The following is a 19,253-nucleotide window of genomic DNA, read 5'->3' as shown; positions in this document are numbered from 1 at the left end:
GTTATCTAGATTATTAGTAGGAACAGCAGCATTTTTATTTGGTAGGAGAGTCTCAGAAAAAGTGTACAGGTTGAAAACTTTGTACTGAGCCATATTAAGTTAAATGTCAAAATGCCCTTTTCTGGTGATTTAGGTACCAGTACAGATAATTTTACGTAGAAAATAGAAACTGATGGAGCCTCCAGTCTCAGGAGGTCAATGTCCCCTGTAGAGCTTAGCAGAGCAGGGTATTTTATCACCCATTTTTCTTTGGTTGCTTCACTTATTCTCCTGTCATACCATTCTGGAAAAAGCAGATGGGATCCCATAACAATGCAGAGGCTCCATTCCCCTGTGCACCTCTTCTGTCCCTTTCTGTCCTGTGCCTGTGTGTACCTGTGCTGAGGGAGGAGTGGGGAGGCACACAGATGCCTTCTCATGCCAGTTCCTCTGCAGCAGATCTCTGCTGGATAGAAATACTATGGAGAAATTGGGAAGGACAGTTTTGTGTACAATATTTTACATATGTATAAAAAGGTAATATATTATAGACACAGGTTTTATTTCAACAACTTAGTATTCTCAAGAAATGAAGCTCAGAGCACGTATCATTACTAACATCCCAGTGAAGCAGGACAACACAGCGAGGTCTCATGGAGACACCTGACATCCAGCTCTCCATATTCAGGAAGATATCACTGCTGGAAACCGTTTTAGTTGTCAGGATCATGGTACACACAGCCAACAGCCTGGCCTGTTCCCATGCTCCTTCAGTCACATCTAAATCCTGTCCTTTCATTTGAATACACAAACTGCTAAAAGTCTGCTCTGTGGTGTTAATCCCAAGATCTGACTGGGAGCTGTAATACTCTGGCTCTTCCTCAGCTGTAAACTGGGAATTACTGAGGTGCTCTTGTTTGGGATGTGCTTGCCCTCACGGTAACAGATGTAGGACGTAATTTATGTGACAGATAACACAACAATACGTGCCGTAAAACTGCTCCTTGCAAGAGCTGTCTTCCTGCAGTGAATTTAGGCATCCTTTTTGCAATTCTGCTCTGCTGATCCATGTTTCCATCCGTGCAGATGTGAACAGGAAGTGCTGGTGTTTCACCACCAAGGGCATGCACGCGGTGGGGCAGTCGGAGATCGTCATTCTGCTGCAGTGTTTGCCTGATGAGAAATGTTTGCCTAAGGATATCTTTAACCATTTTGTGCAACTTTACCGGGATGCCTTAGCAGGTAGGAATGTTCTCTTGTTAAAAATGTTAAAAATCATACACATGTCGCAGCAAATGGCTTTTTTTGAAAAAAAAAGAAAAAAAAGAAAGAGAATAAGGATCAAAGCTGATAAGGGGATGAGTTGTTGGTTGTTAGTATCCAGTGTTCTCATCTCACCAGATAAAATGCTGCTAACCTGGAGAGCTGCTCCAAAATCTTCCAGCCAGAAAGAAAATTGTGAGGATTCTTGTGACCAGGTAGTTCAGGAGTTTGATTCTCATACTGCCTGTGTCTGTTACTGCATTATGGAGATCCTATTTATATTTTAAAATAATATATGTATATGTGTGCCCAGAATGAACTGTAGAGCATTTCAGAAATTATCCCTGAATTTTGAATTTTTGTATCTTGATTGCAAGATTTTTATATAAATCATTGCACATTTTACATGTACTAAGTAAATAGACTTCCACTTGTAGGTGTTATTGTTGGACCTTAGAATTCAAAAGTCCTTGAATAAGGAAATAGGCAAGTATTTAGTTCCACTCATCAGAAGATAAAGGTTGTTTTCCAGAAGTGAAATTGGATCGCATTAAGGTTATATGCTGAAAATACATTTACAAGAGGTTCTGCTTATCATTCGTAATGCCTTTGGAGTGATTGAATCCAGTACTTTAATAAAATAATGAAAGATATTTGTTTCCTAAAATATCTTTGTACAACAAAGGTCAGCTTGTCCAGAGAGGTTGCCAGGTTCAGAATGTATTATTATCTCATGTCATAATGGATCTTGTGTGCATGGCAAACAAGTACTGTTCTAAACCTCAATACATTTTCTTTGTCTTATAACGATGTTATTCAGAGGGAGATAGATATGAAAAATGGCAAGCATGTGCACATAAATGTGTATATATGTATATTGCAGATATAAATCCAGCTTGGTGTGTATATTGCTATGAAGTTCTGTATAATTACACTACAGAAATACATAATTTATAACTCCTACATAATGTATTTGGAATTCTTTTTTAGTACTGTAGTGGTAGTAATTTGATATCCTACAGTTCCACTGGTGCTAAGAGCTGCTTACTATTGTACAATTCTCAATCAGAAACCAAACGTTGCTGTTGAAGAATTCCATTGTGTGTTTTCTTTTGGTAGGATCTGCTGTGTGTTGTGTTTCAGACATGAAGGATGAGTAGACAGATGCCTTCAGTTACTGTATAATGCCTGCAGGTTTTGTAGATAGTGCACCTTGATGAATTCCCAAAGCACTTGGGAATGCTCTTTCAACATCCATCCTTTTTTTCTTTCCAAGGCACACGTTGGGAGGCAGAAGGATCTGTTAGCATATTTGTAACTTGGCTGCTTTAAACATTATTCAGGCAGAGAGGAGGTGATGCTGTAGGGGTTTCAGTTTGGTGACTGTAATCCCTTGGAAGTGGTTAGCAGTTCTGCTCTTGTAGGTGGAGCTGTGCTTTCCAAGCTGTTCATTTCAGAGGTACTGCACCTCTCCTGGCAATGAGATGATTTAGACATGTAGAGCAAACAAGAATTCCCAGTAGAATTTAGAGACTGTTTAACAGCCTGCCTCACCATTTCATTTTTTATTATATAATATATTGGCTTAAATATATTCTGTATCAGGAAACTGAAATAAATTCTGTGGATGTTTTTTATTTATTTCCTTTAGTATAAGTTTTCTTAAAAACAGTAATAAAATAAAAAGGCACATACAGTACTTTTTACTGGAATGGAAACAAGAATTACTTTTAATGTTGTTGATATTGCTTTAAAGTGATTTTAGATGTCTTGGTTTCAGTGGGAAAACACAGCATCCCTTTTTGTTTGTTGGAGTAAAGCCCAATCCATAGCAAATGATTTCTTCATGAATCACATGAATTTACGAGCTCAAATTCTGTGCTCAAGCCTAGAAGCAAAAAGTACTTGTATGTACTCATGCCTCTTCCCAGATGTTTCTGCTTTCCTGAAGGGATAACTTGTTCTGGAGGCAGAGTCCTGCCCTCTGTGCTGGGTGTTGTTTGCAGGCTGGCTCTGATAGGATGGCAGCAGAGAGATTTTGAAGGAAAAAATGGTATTTTTCACTGTAAACTGTATGCATGTGAGTTATGAAAAATTAAAATCATTCAAGGCAAGTATTTATTGCTGCTCACTTTTCACCACTTTACTTTTCCTCTGGCCCCTCTGTCATCAAGCTCCCTGCTGTGTTGCTTTTCTTCTTTTGAAATTGAAAGCTAATGATTTCTGTTGTGGTTGTAGTAGTTGCACTGCTGTAGTAGTAATCCCATGATTATCTTTGTCTGTTGGCTATAAGCCTGGCAGTGAATGGGAAAATGAGGACTTCTGTCTGTCTGAATGGGTACTTTGAGGCAGTTAGATGTGTTAATTTAGTGCTGCCAGAGATGCCCAGTCCATCAGCTCTGTGCTGGAAGACAGTAAAAGCTACTGTTACTTTTGTAGTGGAAATGTAAATCTGGCAACTGCCCGAAATGGCTTTGTGGTCACCCTGGTTTTTGGGGATATTCCTTGTGAGGGTGGGTCTATCCCAGACACAGTTTATGCTTTTTTTCCCCGGTGTGGTTTTAATTAAATATGGTGGTAGTTAATAGTAGATCTGTAAAGAAGCCCTTGCAGATGTTCTGAACAGAGAACAGATTAACCAAGTAATACACCCCTGCAAGTGGTCTGTGGAAAGGTGGAGACAAAATCAAACTTCATATGAGGTGAGTGATGTTAGGAGGACTGCCACAGAGTAGCCTGAGAAAGTTTTGGATGCTGGCAGCTGCTGCTCTCACTGGTAGTAAGTGAAACATTATGGCCCTTGGCAGTAGGAGTAAGTGCTTTCCAAATTGCTTTCTGATGTGTTTCAATAAAGAGACGCTGACCATGGCCAGAACTTTGAATGTGGAGCTCATATGGAAGTTTTTTCTCAGTGTTGGTATCTGCTACAGATGTGTTGGGGCATCAAGGTGCATTCATGGTCTTGGCTCTTCTGTGGCTCTTTGTGGCTCTTGGAGTGATGGGGTTTGTGTTCCTTTTCCAAAGGAAATGTGCTTATTTGCTCTTGAAGAAAATCCATCTGGCAAGATTGTTCACAGGTGAATATTGCTTTGCCATTCCTGCTGCAGGACTGGGGTGCTGGGGTTTTCAGGATGCCAGCAGAGTTTGGTACATGGCAGTTCCTGACTGTTCTGGATGGATTTCCCCAAGCCACAAATAAATGCCTTGCCTGAGTCGGATGCCATTACCTTTTTTGACCTGGAATTAACCAAAAGATAGGAAGCATGCATTAAGAATTTAACCTCACTATTTTTTCATAAAAGTGTCTAACTGGCTTCACTACTTATTGAGGGCAATAAACAATGCAGGAATCTTTTTTTGCCCTCATCTACCTTTCCTGGTATAGACTGTTTTGAGGCCAGAAGGGATTGCCAAACTGCTGTACAAAGCACATTGTTCATCATGGAAAAATACCTAATTGAAGAATTCAAAACGCTATGGATAAAAGCATCTTTTTTTTCTGGACAGCTTTGTAGGGATGCTTAAGATTTAAAGTCAAGGATAACCCAGTATAATTGAGAGGAGAGTAAGTACTGACCTCCTGCAGAACTCTTTAGATGCATCATGCACACTTAAAGCACTTCCTAAATAATGTCAGGTGCTGGAACTTAATATATGGAAGGGCACCTTTCTGCTCACTCTGAGATTGCCTCATTAGAAAGGAAGTTGTGATATGTTTTAAATTAAATTACATACTTTTGCAAAGGATAGTTATTTTTGAAGGTTTTTCTGACGCCTACACTTTCTCTACAAGCCTCTGAAACAGTTCTGTGCTTAAAATGTGTAATGGTGCAGTGGGTTTGGTTTGACAATGTCAGGCTGAGAATAGCAACTTCTCAGTGGGGCCTTGGCTTGGAATCACCTTCAGAGACAGGGCAGGAAAGACTGACAGCCCCTGGTCAGGGCAGAAATGTTTGCGGGACAAGCCTAAAGAGGCTTTTTAACTTGGTTGTGCTGACTGAAAAGGGCACTTAAGAAGGGTGTAGGAAAACACTTGCTTCCTCCCATGCTGTCCACATCCAGGCTCTTAAGCTGTTATAAATAATGAATTGCAGCACAGCTACCTAATCCCAATAATTTGTCCTCTTAGAGTGGTGGCAGCCTCTTGGATCTTGCACTGTGCAAGCTGCTTGTGTCAGAAGGAGTAATTTATGATGCTGTGGCTTATGGAAGGAAAGGGCTGAACAGCTGAGTTGCAGATTCAGCTCTGAGCGTTTTTTCCACGTTTCTGTTGGCTGAAAAATTATTATTAAGGCATCCCAGGCGTGTGAGCCTTGAGGTTCCATCTCCTGAAACAGAAAAAATAAGTAGTCATCCCCTTCTGCTGCAGCACTTGGCACCAGTCTCAAGTGGAAATGTCTGGTTGCTTTGTCATTCCAGTGGGCAGTGCCACACGTCTCAGATCCGTACGGGATTGTACAGCTGCACTTTGCCTGGCCTCTCGCACACAGAAAATACACAGAAAAGGGGGCAGAACTCAGTGCAGTTTGGCAGTTCATACACGTCATGCACTTGAAGGGTAAAAAGGATTATTGTGATCATGTTGTTGGAACTGAGAACCTCACCAAGTAACTTTATTATCAGGCCTGTAGCTCTATTTGGGTAAGAACAGATGGAAGGGGAAAAGGAAGTATAAATGAAGAAGAGGCGATTAGTGAGGGTAGGTGGAAACTGCAAAAGCAAACGAGTGCCAGCAGCTATTTTAGATGAGTGAAAATCTTTCTCATGAACACCAGTGGATACACTGGTTTGCACTCACTAGCAGGATGCCCACGTTAGTGCATTGGTGTTTCACTGAGCAGGCATCAGTGTCCCAGCACAGCTGACAGAGCTGCACTTGCACACGGGCAGGAGCAGGGATTCTCAGCAGCTGACATTTGATGTGGCTCTGTTATTCATGGTAGTTTGACCAGTAGCTACTTTTCATCAAGTATGCTCAGTTGAGAAGTTGTAGCCACTCTGGGAGTTCTGGAGTTAGATCTGGATGATCGTGTCACCTTTGGCCTGTGTGTATCTGTAAAATTACAGGTTGGCTTTGTAGGATAGTGGCAAACTCTGAATAAGCCTCACCCTGCTATGGGATGCTGGGCTGCCAAAGCTGTCACCTTCTAACAGGGAGCCTAATAACTTACTCTGTGCAGCATTTGTGAGTACAGAAAAAAAAATCCACAAAGGAGCCCTGAAATTTGAAAAATAAGGATCTTCTTGAGCTTATTTGTTAGTTGGGGTATAAAAGGAGCCTTTTGCTTACAGACATGCCAGTCACTTTATGTAAAGCTGGAGGACCCAAGGTAATGTGAAGGACAGTATTGAGTGATGATTGTGCCAAGGTGGTCTGGAGAGGTGCAAAGCAGCATGGCCACATCTCCAGAGGGAGGGCTGGAGTAGTTGTGTTATTATAACTTGTATTACTGAGGATGTCAAAGTATCACTTCTGTGACTCATATTTTTACTTACTTAAGACCTGGCATTTGTCTGTGTGTGTATCATGTCTGTAAAAGAAAGAAACTCTCCAGGTGGTGTCCAGTGGATGTGCAGATGGAGATGTGCACATCACCGCCTTGAGTTCAGCTACAAACATTCTGTTATGAGGTGGTGAAGGAGCAGAAACTCCTACTTAGCAGTCTCTGTCTGCAGGTGGGAAAGTCTGGGATTGCTCCAGGAGCCCAGGAGGTCTGCATGAGTACCTCAATCCCATGCAATTTCTCATGAGTGGTGTGATCAAGCACACCACGCTCTTTGAAATTGTCTTCTTCTTTGAGAGCAAATCAGCACTGTTAATATTCACATCTTCCAATGGAGAATTGTGATCAGCTGTTCTGTACATTATTTGCATGCTGTTGTTGTCATTTGATAAAAGGAATCACACCATGGTTCTTTGCTTCTGTGTTAAATGCTGTGTTGGATGCTATAATAACCTAATCAGCATTCAGATTCATTCAGCCATTTGAGTGTAAACATTTTAGGAAATCAGAAGCATCAAAGAGTAAAAATGTGAATAAAAATTAGTGCTGTTTCTCCCCTGTGTCTCTCTCAGTTGCATTTTACATTAAGTGTACTAATGAAATAAACAGTCTTTTGTGTAATTCTTGAAATGAGCCAGATCTTCAGTAGATGTCTGAGCAGGTACCCAGTGGCTTGTCTAAATGGAAGGACAACCAGGGGACACTAATTGTTTGACCAGGTGCACATCCCTCCTTGAACTGCAGCTTAATCCAAAAGTTCAGTTCAAACGACAGCAGCTTCTGCAGTGGAAGTCCCTTGAATATCTGTAAGGCACTGAAAAAAAGGCTTTGTGTCTGTAGTGCCAGGGGGAAGTTTCAGGTACCACTTTAGCAGCAATACTGGCCTGAACTCTCCTGTGATATCCTGAAAGGGCAGTAACAGCTTGGCACAGGTTGCCCAGAGCAGCTGTGGCTGCCCCATCCCTGGAAGTGTTCAAGGCCAGGTTGGGGCACTTTTGCACAGGAGGTAACCTGAGCACCTGTGTGCAGAAAATCATTGTTTCAGATGTGGTTAATACACATTAATGCTCCAGGAAGAAAAGTGAATTTAACATGGATTTTTTTTCCCTTCTGAAAAACTCCTGACATTCTTCATCCAGCTCGCAATCCAGTGAAGTCATGAACTCTTTTTTTTCCCCCATAGGTAACATTGTTGGCAACCTGGGACACTCCTTTTTCAGCCAGAGCTTCCTTGGAAGCAAAGAACACGGAGGGTTCTTGTATGTTGCAGCGACCTATCAGTCCCTGCAGGACCTGGTGCTCCCAACCCCGCCCTACTTGTTTGGCATCCTCATCCAGAAGTGGGAGACTCCCTGGGCCAAAGTGTTCCCCATCCGGCTGATGCTGAGACTCGGAGCTGAATACAGGCGTGAGTAACTTCTGCAGGGCAATGGATGAACTCTGCTTCACAGCACTCCCCCAGCCATGGATTGTTACCTGTCACAGCCACCCAGGCTCAAACAGGCAAGGAAGAGCTGTGTGCAGGCCCACAGTGCAGCACTGAGTGGTGATGGGGCCTTTCTACAACTCTGCTGGGTCATCAGGGAGGTTTTTGTGGAGACAAATGTAGTTCTGAGCATGTTTGTATCCATGTAGTGGCCTGAGAGTTATGTGCAGAGCAAGTCTGATTAGCTGGTGTAGATAGCACAAGGGAGAGCTTTGAGATGTTAAGCTCTTTCCATGCTGAAATGAAAGACCATTTACTTTTAGATTTCTAAAACTGTGTTTATTTTCCAGAGAGTAACAATATGTGTGCAGGGGCAACAAACTTGGCAGTTTGTTGCAAAAATTCTCTTGGAACTAATCATAAAGAGGCTGGAGAGAATGTTTCATCTGAACAAAATCTTAGCAGTTAGCATGAAATTGGCACAAAGTTAAGTTAAAATAATTTTCAGTAGACATTTACCATTGCTGGAGCAAAGGCATTACTGGCAGTTTGTCCACCATGATGGGCCAAAAATTGTAGGTCTTACTCATCTTCAGTTTTAATTGGCATGTCTCATTAATCTAAATTACTATGAAAATGGTCTGTTGCTAATTTTTCCCAGAACTCTTACAGAACATTTTAACAAAATAAGTTTTATAATAAGCTGTGCAGAGATTTGTCACTTTAACTTTTAAAGTTTTGAGAACATTGGGAATTTTCCACAAAATACGTGTGTTTCTGGAGGAGAAAAATAAAATCCTCAAAATTTGCCTTCTGAGGCTGAGGACTGAAGGTTAAAATTGTCCAAGGAAACATTCTTGTTAAAGGTGTGTAGGTTTTTGTGTGTATCTGCAGGCGTTTTTAAAGTAGGGCATTTATTCCCATCAGTATTTAGAAAAACAAACAAAAATGCTCGTATTTTGGATATGGCATCTGTTTCTGAGCACAGAAAGACGTGTTTTGATAGTGACAAGGAAAAGTACCTGGGAAGCCAGGCTTTGCATCATTCCCACAGCTGTGGTTTGGATTTAGAGACATTCCCTTGAGCTGTGCCAGTTGTGACTGCAGGGCATTGCCTCAGTCTCTTCGTGGAAGGTGCTGCTTTGCGGCCCAGGTTTCCTTCCATCCTCCTTGCTGGGGGAGCTGTCAGAATGCAGCCCTTTGTGCAGGGCTGGCTGTGCAGATCAGATGCAGGAGGCCCTCGGGCTGCTGGGTGTGCAGAAAACATCTGCTAAGCATCCAGAGATCAGCCCAACAGCTCAGGCTCAGGGAATTCGGAGCATCTGGGATGGAGCTGAGCTGCTGCTTGAAACCAGGGTGGCAGGCACAGGAAATTCAGCCCTTGCTGGTGCCTCGGGGCACTGTGCAGGGGTTGGTTGCCATGTGGTGTGTGGTGCTTCCAGGTATCAAATCAGTGTGCAGAGGCTGGAGCGATTTCCATCAGGAAAACCTCCTGTTATTCACATGATGCTGAGGGCTCTGCAGTCCCTTCTGACCACAGTGGGAACTGGGAGTGTGGCATTTGGGGAAATCAGGCTGAGTGTTTGCCTGAGGATAGCTTAGGAATCCTCCTTCAAACATGTGTTTAGGAAACCTTGGCATTATGTACCAGTGCATGAGTCATGTTCCAAGCATTGCTTCTGCTGCAACATAACGTAATGCAGCCAGATCCGTGCCCTGCACTCAGAATTGCATCACAGATGTTTTACAGGTATGGATGTCAGCCAAGGAATGCAGATATTTTACATCACTGACATACCATAAATGTCCTTTAAATTGTTTTTGATGTACCCCTGTGGAGTTTGCCACACTCTCATGAAATAATGAAAACAGGAAATAAAAATAATCTGGGTTATCACTTGAATGTCACGTGTCAGCCACAGAACTGAAAGACTGATGATGCTGTAGTGGAGAACAGCAGGATGGTTGTGCAAAAATAGAAGCCATTTCCAAGAAGCACTTAGAAAGGTCATTTTTGCCATCAGGGCTCAGGTCATCAGCTCAGTCCTGCAGTGTGGCACCTGTAAGCTTTCCACATAATTATTTTTGTTTCTGGCATGGTGAGCAAGCAGCCATGACACATGTTGAACCCTTCCACCATTTTGCTTTTTAAATTCCAGTCTTCCCACTCTCTTCTTTAGCTGCTGGTTGCCACATTCAACCGAGGACATGATATTTGGGTCTGGTTTTGCACAATCTGAGTATGTAAATTTCCATCTGACCTGTTCTTTTCTGTTTTATTCCAGTTTATCCATGCCCACTTTTTAGTGTCAGATTCCGTAAGCCTTTGTTTGGAGAGACTGGACACACGATCATGAACCTCCTTGCAGTAAGTCTGTGATGGAATTTGTGCATTCCCTTGGTGTGAGTGGATCTGTGTGGGGAGATGGGGGCTCCAGGTGCATGTAGCAGCTGGAAGGTCCAGGAGATGCAAGAGGAAGTAGTGGGGATTTGGGTGAATTTCCCTGCTGCTACTGAGAGTGGGTGGTAGCTTTCAACAACACAGTGAATTGTAACAAGGTACCCAAATCAATATCCCAAACCTGTTTGCTGGAGGATGTTTGGATTTTGAAATAAGTGCATTGTTTGCTCAGACTGCTTCCTCAGAAGTGCTGGGTCATCACAGTGTGCAGTCACAGCTCTCTGATTACATCGTGCTCTGACTGAAGGGATGTTATTATCTCTTCCTAGGTTGCAAATATTTTCAATATAGGAAATTCTTTTTGATGCATGACTTAATCTCGCTGCTAGAAAAACTAATAACTCCATCTAGTAATGTAACAGAACACAGAGCAAATTTTCTTACATACAGTGATGATATTCAAGGTTGGAGAACATTAATTTTGATATAAGAGATATTTTTTCATTTGTGTACTGCAATTACATGGGTTGCACACTGTGGTGTCTCTGTCCCTCCCTGCCTTCCAGTCACTGATTACAGTTATTTGAATGGGCCAGGCAGTAGTCACCAGGATAGTTATGAAACCTACAGTGTTAATGATGATCATCATGGCTAACTTGAGATCTTGTTTTAATTCTCAGGACTTCAGAAACTACCAGTACACACTGCCTGTGGTCCAAGGTTTAGTGGTTGATATGGAGGTCAGAAAAACCAGCATCAAAATACCTAGCAACAGATATAATGAGGTAATGTTTATAAAACATACATTTGTGTACAGTTTCTTTGTGATTGGAGTACTGGGATCTAGAGGAATTTTTATTTTATTCACTATCACTAAGGAAAAATGCCTCAAAAGCAAATACTAATTGTGTGATGCACACAGCTTTTGGAAGTGAATGAGCCTGGCTTCACAGGAATAATGCAGTTTCATTTACTATTAATTAAACTCTTAAACTTTTTTCTTCAGATTTTTGAACTGTTTACGTAAAGTGTCATATGTTTGATTTGAGCAAGTAAGTTGACAAACTTAACACTTGAGGTAAACTAGGAAGAAAACATGCATGTGTTCCCACTCAAAGCATTTAGTAGTATTTGTTGGATTGCTGATTATTTTATGTAAAATTCCCTCAGCATTGAAATTTTATACTTGATTTCTGGTGTGAGAAAATCAGTCAGCATCTGTAGGAGTTAGTGCTGCTAACTAGAGAAAGCTGGGGGAGGAAGTATTTGAAGAGTAATGAAAGGGAACATTGGGGAAGGGATTGATTTCGTGTTCTGTCTGAAGAGAGGGGGTAACTTGGTAGTTTGAAACCTGTCAGAGCTGGGGTGAGAGCAAACCTCCTGAGCAGAATGGTATTTGTAAAAGTTCTTGTAAGATCAGAGCAGAATGAAGCTTTATCTCAAGAGGGAATTTCCCTGCAAGAAGCATTCGAGTAAAATAAGTGAGTAAAAAAAAATTCATTGAAAAAGAGTGCTCTTTTATGAAGTTTGAAAAAGATGAAATTGATGAAGATAAAGGGTCTGTTAAAAGGTGTTTTAATTTTTAATGCAGTTGTGCAGAATGGGAGAGGTCAGTGAAGTTTGAATGAATTCAGTCTGGAATGGCACAGACCATCCAGTGTCAGCTGTGCCTGCTGTTTGCAAGGTGCCAGCTCCACTTGTGCCAGGCATGGACTGAGCAGGACTGAGAGGGAATTCCTGTGTCAGGGATGTAGCAAAACCTCTGCACTGTGCTCGGGTTCCCTTCCCGGTGTGATGCAAGGATCCAACTTTTTAAGTGGAGAAATTGTTACTTATTTAACATTGTTCATAGCATGTGATTCATTTCAAAAGTTGTATTAATAGGAATTTTTCATGAGTTTACTTTGAAGTAAGATTCACAGAATATTCTGAGTTGCAAGGGACCCACAAGGATCATCAAGTCCAACTGTTAATGGTCCATACAGGGATCAAACTCATGACCTTGGTGTTACCATCACCCTCCTCTAACCAAGTGAGCCAGTCTCAAGATGAATTAAATAATAAGCCTTTGCTTTTATTTAATTAGAAAGGACTGTTACTCTGATGTTTTCTGTATCTAAAAAGTGAAAAACTAATTTGAAGTCTCTTGCGTGTATTAAATGGGGGAAATTCAGCCTGTGATTAACAAGTTACACATTAATATATAGGTTTTTTTATAAAATACATATTTTTGTTTTCAAAATTATTTAAATTTTTTAAAGCTTAGAGGGTCCTAGTTGTCTGTTTAATCCCTCAGCAAAGGTGACTGTAATTTCTTAATCAGTTGCCTTCTAAGGAAGCACAGTTTCCCCATCCAGTTGTTTCTTGTTGTGCTGAAGGCAACTGCTGGGCTCCAAAAACGTGGCTGTTCTGGAGCTAAAATCCAGTTTCTGGAGCATGGCATGGTCAACTGGATAATGAAAGACACTGTTGTCTGATGCAAAATCTTAATTAAGTTTCCTCCCCAAACATTACACCTGTGCACATTTGTCAATAGCAAGCATCAGTTAATGTTCCTGACACTGTAATTAAGGTTTCATGTTGGACTGAGAGAGACAAATGTGTTGTGTGTAGCCTGCATGCTTATGAGCTCCAGGAAGCAGAGGTGGGAGTGTGAGTGCTGTTAGGAGATGTCAAATAATTCAGTATTTTTCTGGGTTTTCACTGCGGGGGGATTTGTGTAATTTAATTTGACTTTTTTTATTTTAAGCAAACATGTCATTTTCCTGTTTGAAACAAATTCCAGAGTTGGGTGACTCCCTCAGTTTTCCTTTGTATCAAAAATCACCAAGTCTGAGCCTCCATGAAGAGGAATAGTGGAGAAAAGAAACTATATAATCTACAAGGGTGTTTTGTCGAGGCGTCTAACTCGGTGTGTGTTAGATGACAGTCAGCAGAAGGGCACATGTGTCACAAACTTTTCTGGATGCTTTCTGAAGGCCTCCTTTGCAGAGAAAGAAAATTCATATGTATTTTATAAGTCTTAAATTGGGAACATTGATCCCAGTTTCACCAGTTCATGCAGGTGAAGCACAGGCGCACTGAAGTTTTGGTGTCTGGTTGTGGCAGAACAGGATGAAAAGGCCCCAGTCTGAGAGCCCATGTGGCACTGAACTGTGGAGGGACATTTATGATTTATGTCCTTAACAACTGTAGTTGTGTAAGCAAGCCAAGAATTTCCTCTCATGTTTTTTTTCCCCTGTGTATTTTTAAAACCAGGTAGAGATAACAGCTTTTGCAATTTCTGTAGCTCAGCTATCCCTTATACCACTTATCTTAATTGCACACAAGATGGCACCTTAAAGTACCCAGGCAGTAAAAGACCTGAACCCTCTCCTCAAAAGCAGTTTATGGTTCTGAGTGCTAAAACCTGACATGGAATATGAGAACTTGAGAAGCTTCTGATTAAACTGCTCCAAGAACCACCTGTTTCTGGAAGTGCTCAATGAGCTGGGTGGAAATGCTGAAGCTTTGTGTTTGCAGATGATGAAAGCCATGAACAAATCCAACGAGCACGTGCTGGCAGGGGGGGCGTGTTTCAACGAGAAGGCAGACTCACATCTGGTGTGTGTGCAGAACGACGACGGCAACTACCAGACACAGGCCATCAGCATCCACAACCAGCCCAGGAAAGGTGAGGGGAGCCCTGGCTCGGCTGCTCTGCACGGCTGCTTGGCCCCTGCGTGGCTGCCCCAGCCTTGTGGATTGGCTGCAGCTGGGTTTGGCTGGGTTTCACCCAGTTTTTGTTAGAGAAAATCAGTCTGACCGCTGGCGTCCCTGACTGGGCAGCTTTGTGCTGGAAGTGGCTTAGGCAACACTTCTCCATTAGTAATGAGAGCTGGCTTTGGCATTATGGGATGTGCAGGTGGGGTTGCCTGAGCTTGACCTACACTATGTGAAAGAAAGACTAGATTCAGTAGGACAGAAAGTTAAATAGGAATAACCAACCACAGCACCATTGTAATAATGCATCTTCAAGCAACTTCTCATTTTCACCTTAATTAGACCATCTAATTTCCAGGGTATATTTTTGTTACACTAGGCTGAAGGGCTGCAGCAGCTGTGTGCTGAGAATTTAAATGTTGTGTGTTTGGGGACATTTCTGGCAAAGACATTTATACAGTCTCCAAATGAGAACAAGACAGAGGCTGATTTGGAGGTTTGCAAGTATCACTAATGACTCTAGCAGGTGTACTGGCATGGAATGTCACTTGGGACTGATGGTCTTGTCTGACTTCTGTTAACTTCACCTATGGAACAAGAAGAGGAATTTCCAGCAGGAATTTCATGATGCTTAATAGTAACTGAAGATAATTTTCTTTTGAGTCAAGTGGCTTTGAGCTGTGGCCTTGCTGGTGGGTTGGTATTAGTGTGATCCATGAACAGCTCACTCACAATCTGTCACCTGTATGGGAACCTTTAGAAGTTAATTGTGTACTTGGTTGCCCAAAATTAGTAATTCTGAAACTCCGAGGTGTGTAGGGCATGGAGAGGGAGATGCATTAACTTAGACAAAGTTAATGAGAGTGACAAACATTAACTTAGACAAAAACTGTTGTCCAGTTTAGAAAATAACTGGGTGATTTGCCTTTGCGTATCCAGGCTTGTGATGTGCAATACAGGCACCATAATTCCAAGGAGCATTAGTCCTTATTCAGGGTAATCACCTCTGGCTGATAGAGCTGATATCTGATTCTTGGGTAAGGCATTGCTTTGACAAAAGCCTCACTAAATCTCTCCTGTTGTTGTTGTTGTTGTTGCAGTGACTGGTGCCAGCTTCTTTGTGTTCAGCGGAGCTTTAAAATCCTCTTCAGGCTACCTTGCCAAATCCAGTATAGTGGAAGGTAAGAACTGAATTGCTTCTTTAAAGCACACTTCTCTCTTTGCCCAGCTCAGCTCTGCAGCTAAAAGGGCTCTCTCTGCTCACATGCCTTGGGCCTTGGCATCTTGCTGCTGCTTCAGCTTTATCCTACTTCTAAGCAAAAACCACCCAGTTCCCTTTAACAAGGAATTTGTGCAGATGCTGCAATACAGGTCTCAAGAAAATGAGGGTAAGATATGAAATACTTGGCTTGGGAGCCTGTGATCGATTCACTGGTTTGGGTTGAATGAGGAAATTGTGAGCCTAAGAAATACAGAATGTGTAATCCACCAACCAGCAGAGGAAGCCCTGCTAAACTTCCTCTGCTACCAAACAGCTCTGCAGTGTGCTGGGGTATGAATGTGCATTGTTTATGTGCTTGTATGTGGGCAGAGAGAACGTGACAGGTTGAGAGCACCGAGCTGGTCCCTCTCAGGTTTGGTTTGTTGTGTCACACAAGGAGCTGCCCTGGGGTGCTCTGGCTGGAAGCTGTTAGTGCCTGCTAGCTGAGCTGCACAACTGTGCAGTCAGGTCCCTGCACCTGTGACAGTGCAGGCAGGAGGGCTGTAGCAGTGCTGCTGCCCTCGGTGGTGAGGGATGCCAGGTGCCCACAGGCGAGCAGGAGCTCCTGATGCTGCAGCAGCTGCAGCTCGCAGCTCTGAGTGTGCGGCCGTGGCTGGGGTCCCTGGGCAGCCCCCTGCCACCAGAGCTCGCAGGTCCTTGTGCCCTTTCCTGTGTCTAACTGGGGGGTAGGGTAAGACAGAGGCACAGGGGGTCTCTACACGGGGAAGTGTTTCAATCCTGTTATTTTTGCTGTAACTGAGATTGAGCCAAAGTGGTGCTGGGTTAATTGCTGGACTGGATGATCCTGGAGGTCTTTTCAACCTTAATTCTGTGAATCCAAATTCTGTCTCTTTTGCCACTGTCAGGCAAGCACTGACTTCTCAACCACTGTCACTGCTGGAGTGCTGCTTCCAGAGCCAACAGAGGAGATGGCTCAATGGAGCAGTGTCATGTGGGGTTTCTGAGGGTGGCCTAGAGCAGGTGTCAGGTTGTGAGGCAAACTCACAGAGACTTTGCTACAGCTGACTTCACCTGGGAGCTGCCCTTCTCTTACTGTTGTGTTTTCCCTTTGTGTTGCAAACAGATGAAGGATGTTTGTTTTTTCTGTATAGGCTCTGTTTGGCATGGCTTATCTTGGCTAATGAGGATTTCTTGGTTCCCTAGATGGAGTGATGGTCCAGATAACTGCTGAGAACATGGACTCTTTGAGACAGGCCTTGAGAGAGATGAAAGACTTCACCATCACCTGTGGCAAAGTAGATGCTGAAGACCCTCAGGAACACGTTCACATTCAGTGGGTAGAAGATGATAAAAATTTTAATAAGGGGTAAGTAGAGGAGCACTTGACTGTTGGTGCCTGTTAAAATTTTTAATTGATCTTGTAAGGCACATGAGTCTTCCAATCAATAGGAATTAAAAGTCTGCACTTCTGTTTTGAGTGATAAGATGCAATTAATTGTAATGAAAATGGAATTGAGATATTAGAGCTTTGGGGCATCAATTTAGAATATTGGCAATGCTATGGATTTTTTTTGGCATTGCCAATATCCAGTTATTGAAAACCACGAATCTGTCTCCAACTCTCCTTGCTGAACCCTGCACATTGTGGTCACTTTGCACTGTTGGTGCTTAGTTTGCATTAAGTAGAGCTGGAAACAAAATTGCTGAACATCAAGAGTATATTTGGACACTTAATAGTGAAGCCAAAAGGAAGGTGGATTTGTCAGCTGAAGTATTTATGACAGTAAAGTGCTGTTGTGATGGATTCCATATTTCAGGACTCAGCACCTAGAAAGAAGGATATTTCTGTAGTTTCAGGCTCTCCAGATCAATATTGGGTACTGCAGTCTAGTCCTGGGCTAAGTTGTGTATTGATGGCCTACACTGAGTTTACAAATGAGCAAAAATTCAACCTGTATGAAACATCTCGTTACTCTGTCAGAACCTTACAGGATCTCAGCTCTGCTGCAAAGCTTTGTGGGAAACCTTCAGGAAGGTCCTTCTGCACCTGCATTGACCCCTTTCAGGAACTGCCCTTGGACTCCAAGGTCCTTCTCTTCTGCAGAGGGCTCTGTCCAGCTCAGGTCTTGTGCTGAGTCAGAGCTCACCCTCCTCCCTCCCTTTTGCAGCGTTGTGAGCCCTATTGATGGCAAATCCATGGAATCCATAACCAGTGTGAAGATATTCCACGGCTCCGAGTACAAGGCCAACGGGAAGGTCATCCGCTGGACGGAGGTGGGTCCATCAGCCCGGCACTGCAGCCAGGGCTGGGCCAGCTGCTCCCCCAGTCACCACAGGGAAGCAGCACGTGCTTCCCACGAGCTGTGGTGCCTTTCCTGCCTGCACAGGGGGGCATCCTGCGGGATAAAACACCCTCCCCCTGACACAGCCACAGCCCGCGCTGCACCGGCCACCGTGCTCACATGGGGGGGAACCACAACAACACTGCCTGCCTTACACACAGAACAGTTGCTTTCATTTGCCTTTGTGTTAAAAACTGCCTTTCTACATGGAGACAAATCTTAATATAAATTGTTTTTCAGAAATGTTATTTCGAGCCACTTTCTCTTAAATGTTGCATGTTAAAGTGTTGTGGCATAAATCACACAGAAACTGCTTGCATGGCTCCTGTTGCCTGTGACTCTGCTAGCACACAAATGCTGGTGTCAAAATATTTCTTTAAGTGTTTTGCTGCCTGCTGAGGAGGAACCAGGTTCCTTACTCTGCAGCTTAGCCCCTGTGTGCCCTTTTTTCCCAGCTCACTTGGGCTCAACAGAAACAAGTTCAGTGACAAAAATACCAGAGATTTTCGGGTTTGTATTAAAAGTATAATTTTTCTGAATTTAACATCTTTTTAAAAGCAGGTTTTTATTAAAACCATGTGCAATACATAGTGAATTTCCATAGCAAGGCTTTTGACCAGATCTAAGAGGTTTCAGAGGACTATTTAAACTTCAATCTTTCTTTTGAAGTTTTAATTTTTCCTCCCTAAGGTGACTTGTCTTTAGGGGTTTTTGCTGGGCTTCCCTGAACAGTTACTTCTTAAGTCTTCATTTGTAAAAGTTTAAATGACATCTGACCTGAATTTTCTAGAAAAACCGTGTGTTGTGTCTTGCCTTCAGGTGTTTTTCCTAGAAAATGATGAGCAACACAATGGTCTGAGTGACCCAGCTGATCACAGCAGACTGACTGAGAATGTGGCAAAAGCTTTCTGTCTGGCTCTGTGTCCTCATCTGAAACTGCTGAAAGAAGATGGAATGACTAAGCTGGGTCTGCGTGTTACACTGGACTCAGATCAGGTAAGTTTTCAACAGTCTGAGTTTAACTGGGGGATTGTTCTCTTGTTCATTCCTCAGCATGGGAATACACCACGTAAACCAGGAGCGTTCTGAGGCAGTATCAGATGCTAATCAGGTGGTGCTGGCTGTTGTTTGGTGTTTTGGGACATCTGTTAGATGCAAGGCCCAGCCTGAACTAACAGAGGCTTGACCCCCATGTGGCACAAGCAGCACCTGCTCTGTGCTCAGAGACTCTTAATTGGCCTTTTTGCCAGCAAGTACTGCTGTGTGAGCATCCTGCTCATCCCAAGGAGCTGCTTTGAGAAAACAGGAGCAAAAGCTTCCTTTTGCTCAGGCAGCCACTGGGAACACAAAGAAGCACAAAGACAAGTGGAAAAGCTGCTTTATGTGCCTGCTCGATCCAGTTCAAGTTCCTGAC

At 42.9% G+C, this 19,253-nt stretch overlaps 1 protein-coding gene across 3 annotated transcripts in view; it reads left to right on the top strand.

Moving 5' to 3' along the window:
- Nucleotides 1-19,253, top strand: part of ZFYVE9 (zinc finger FYVE-type containing 9) — a 56,533-nt gene that overhangs the window by 34,740 nt on the left and 2,540 nt on the right. For all 3 annotated transcript variants that reach the window (XM_041421249.1, XM_041421248.1, XM_041421247.1), the window contains 9 exons: nt 1,066-1,221; nt 7,930-8,154; nt 10,458-10,540; nt 11,254-11,358; nt 14,096-14,246; nt 15,376-15,456; nt 16,701-16,863; nt 17,666-17,771; nt 18,659-18,835. In XM_041421249.1, the coding sequence (XP_041277183.1) occupies nt 1,066-1,221; nt 7,930-8,154; nt 10,458-10,540; nt 11,254-11,358; nt 14,096-14,246; nt 15,376-15,456; nt 16,701-16,863; nt 17,666-17,771; nt 18,659-18,835 (1,247 nt within the window). The remainder of the gene's footprint in view (nt 1-1,065; nt 1,222-7,929; nt 8,155-10,457; nt 10,541-11,253; nt 11,359-14,095; nt 14,247-15,375; nt 15,457-16,700; nt 16,864-17,665; nt 17,772-18,658; nt 18,836-19,253) is intronic.

The sequence above is a fragment of the Onychostruthus taczanowskii genome, unplaced genomic scaffold (assembly GCF_017590055.1).
Source record: "Onychostruthus taczanowskii isolate IOZ18803 unplaced genomic scaffold, ASM1759005v1 scaffold7, whole genome shotgun sequence".
Taxonomy (NCBI): Eukaryota; Metazoa; Chordata; class Aves; order Passeriformes; family Passeridae; genus Onychostruthus; species Onychostruthus taczanowskii.
The sequence above is the reverse complement of the archived record's forward strand: the minus strand, read 5'-3'. Positions and strand labels throughout refer to the sequence as shown.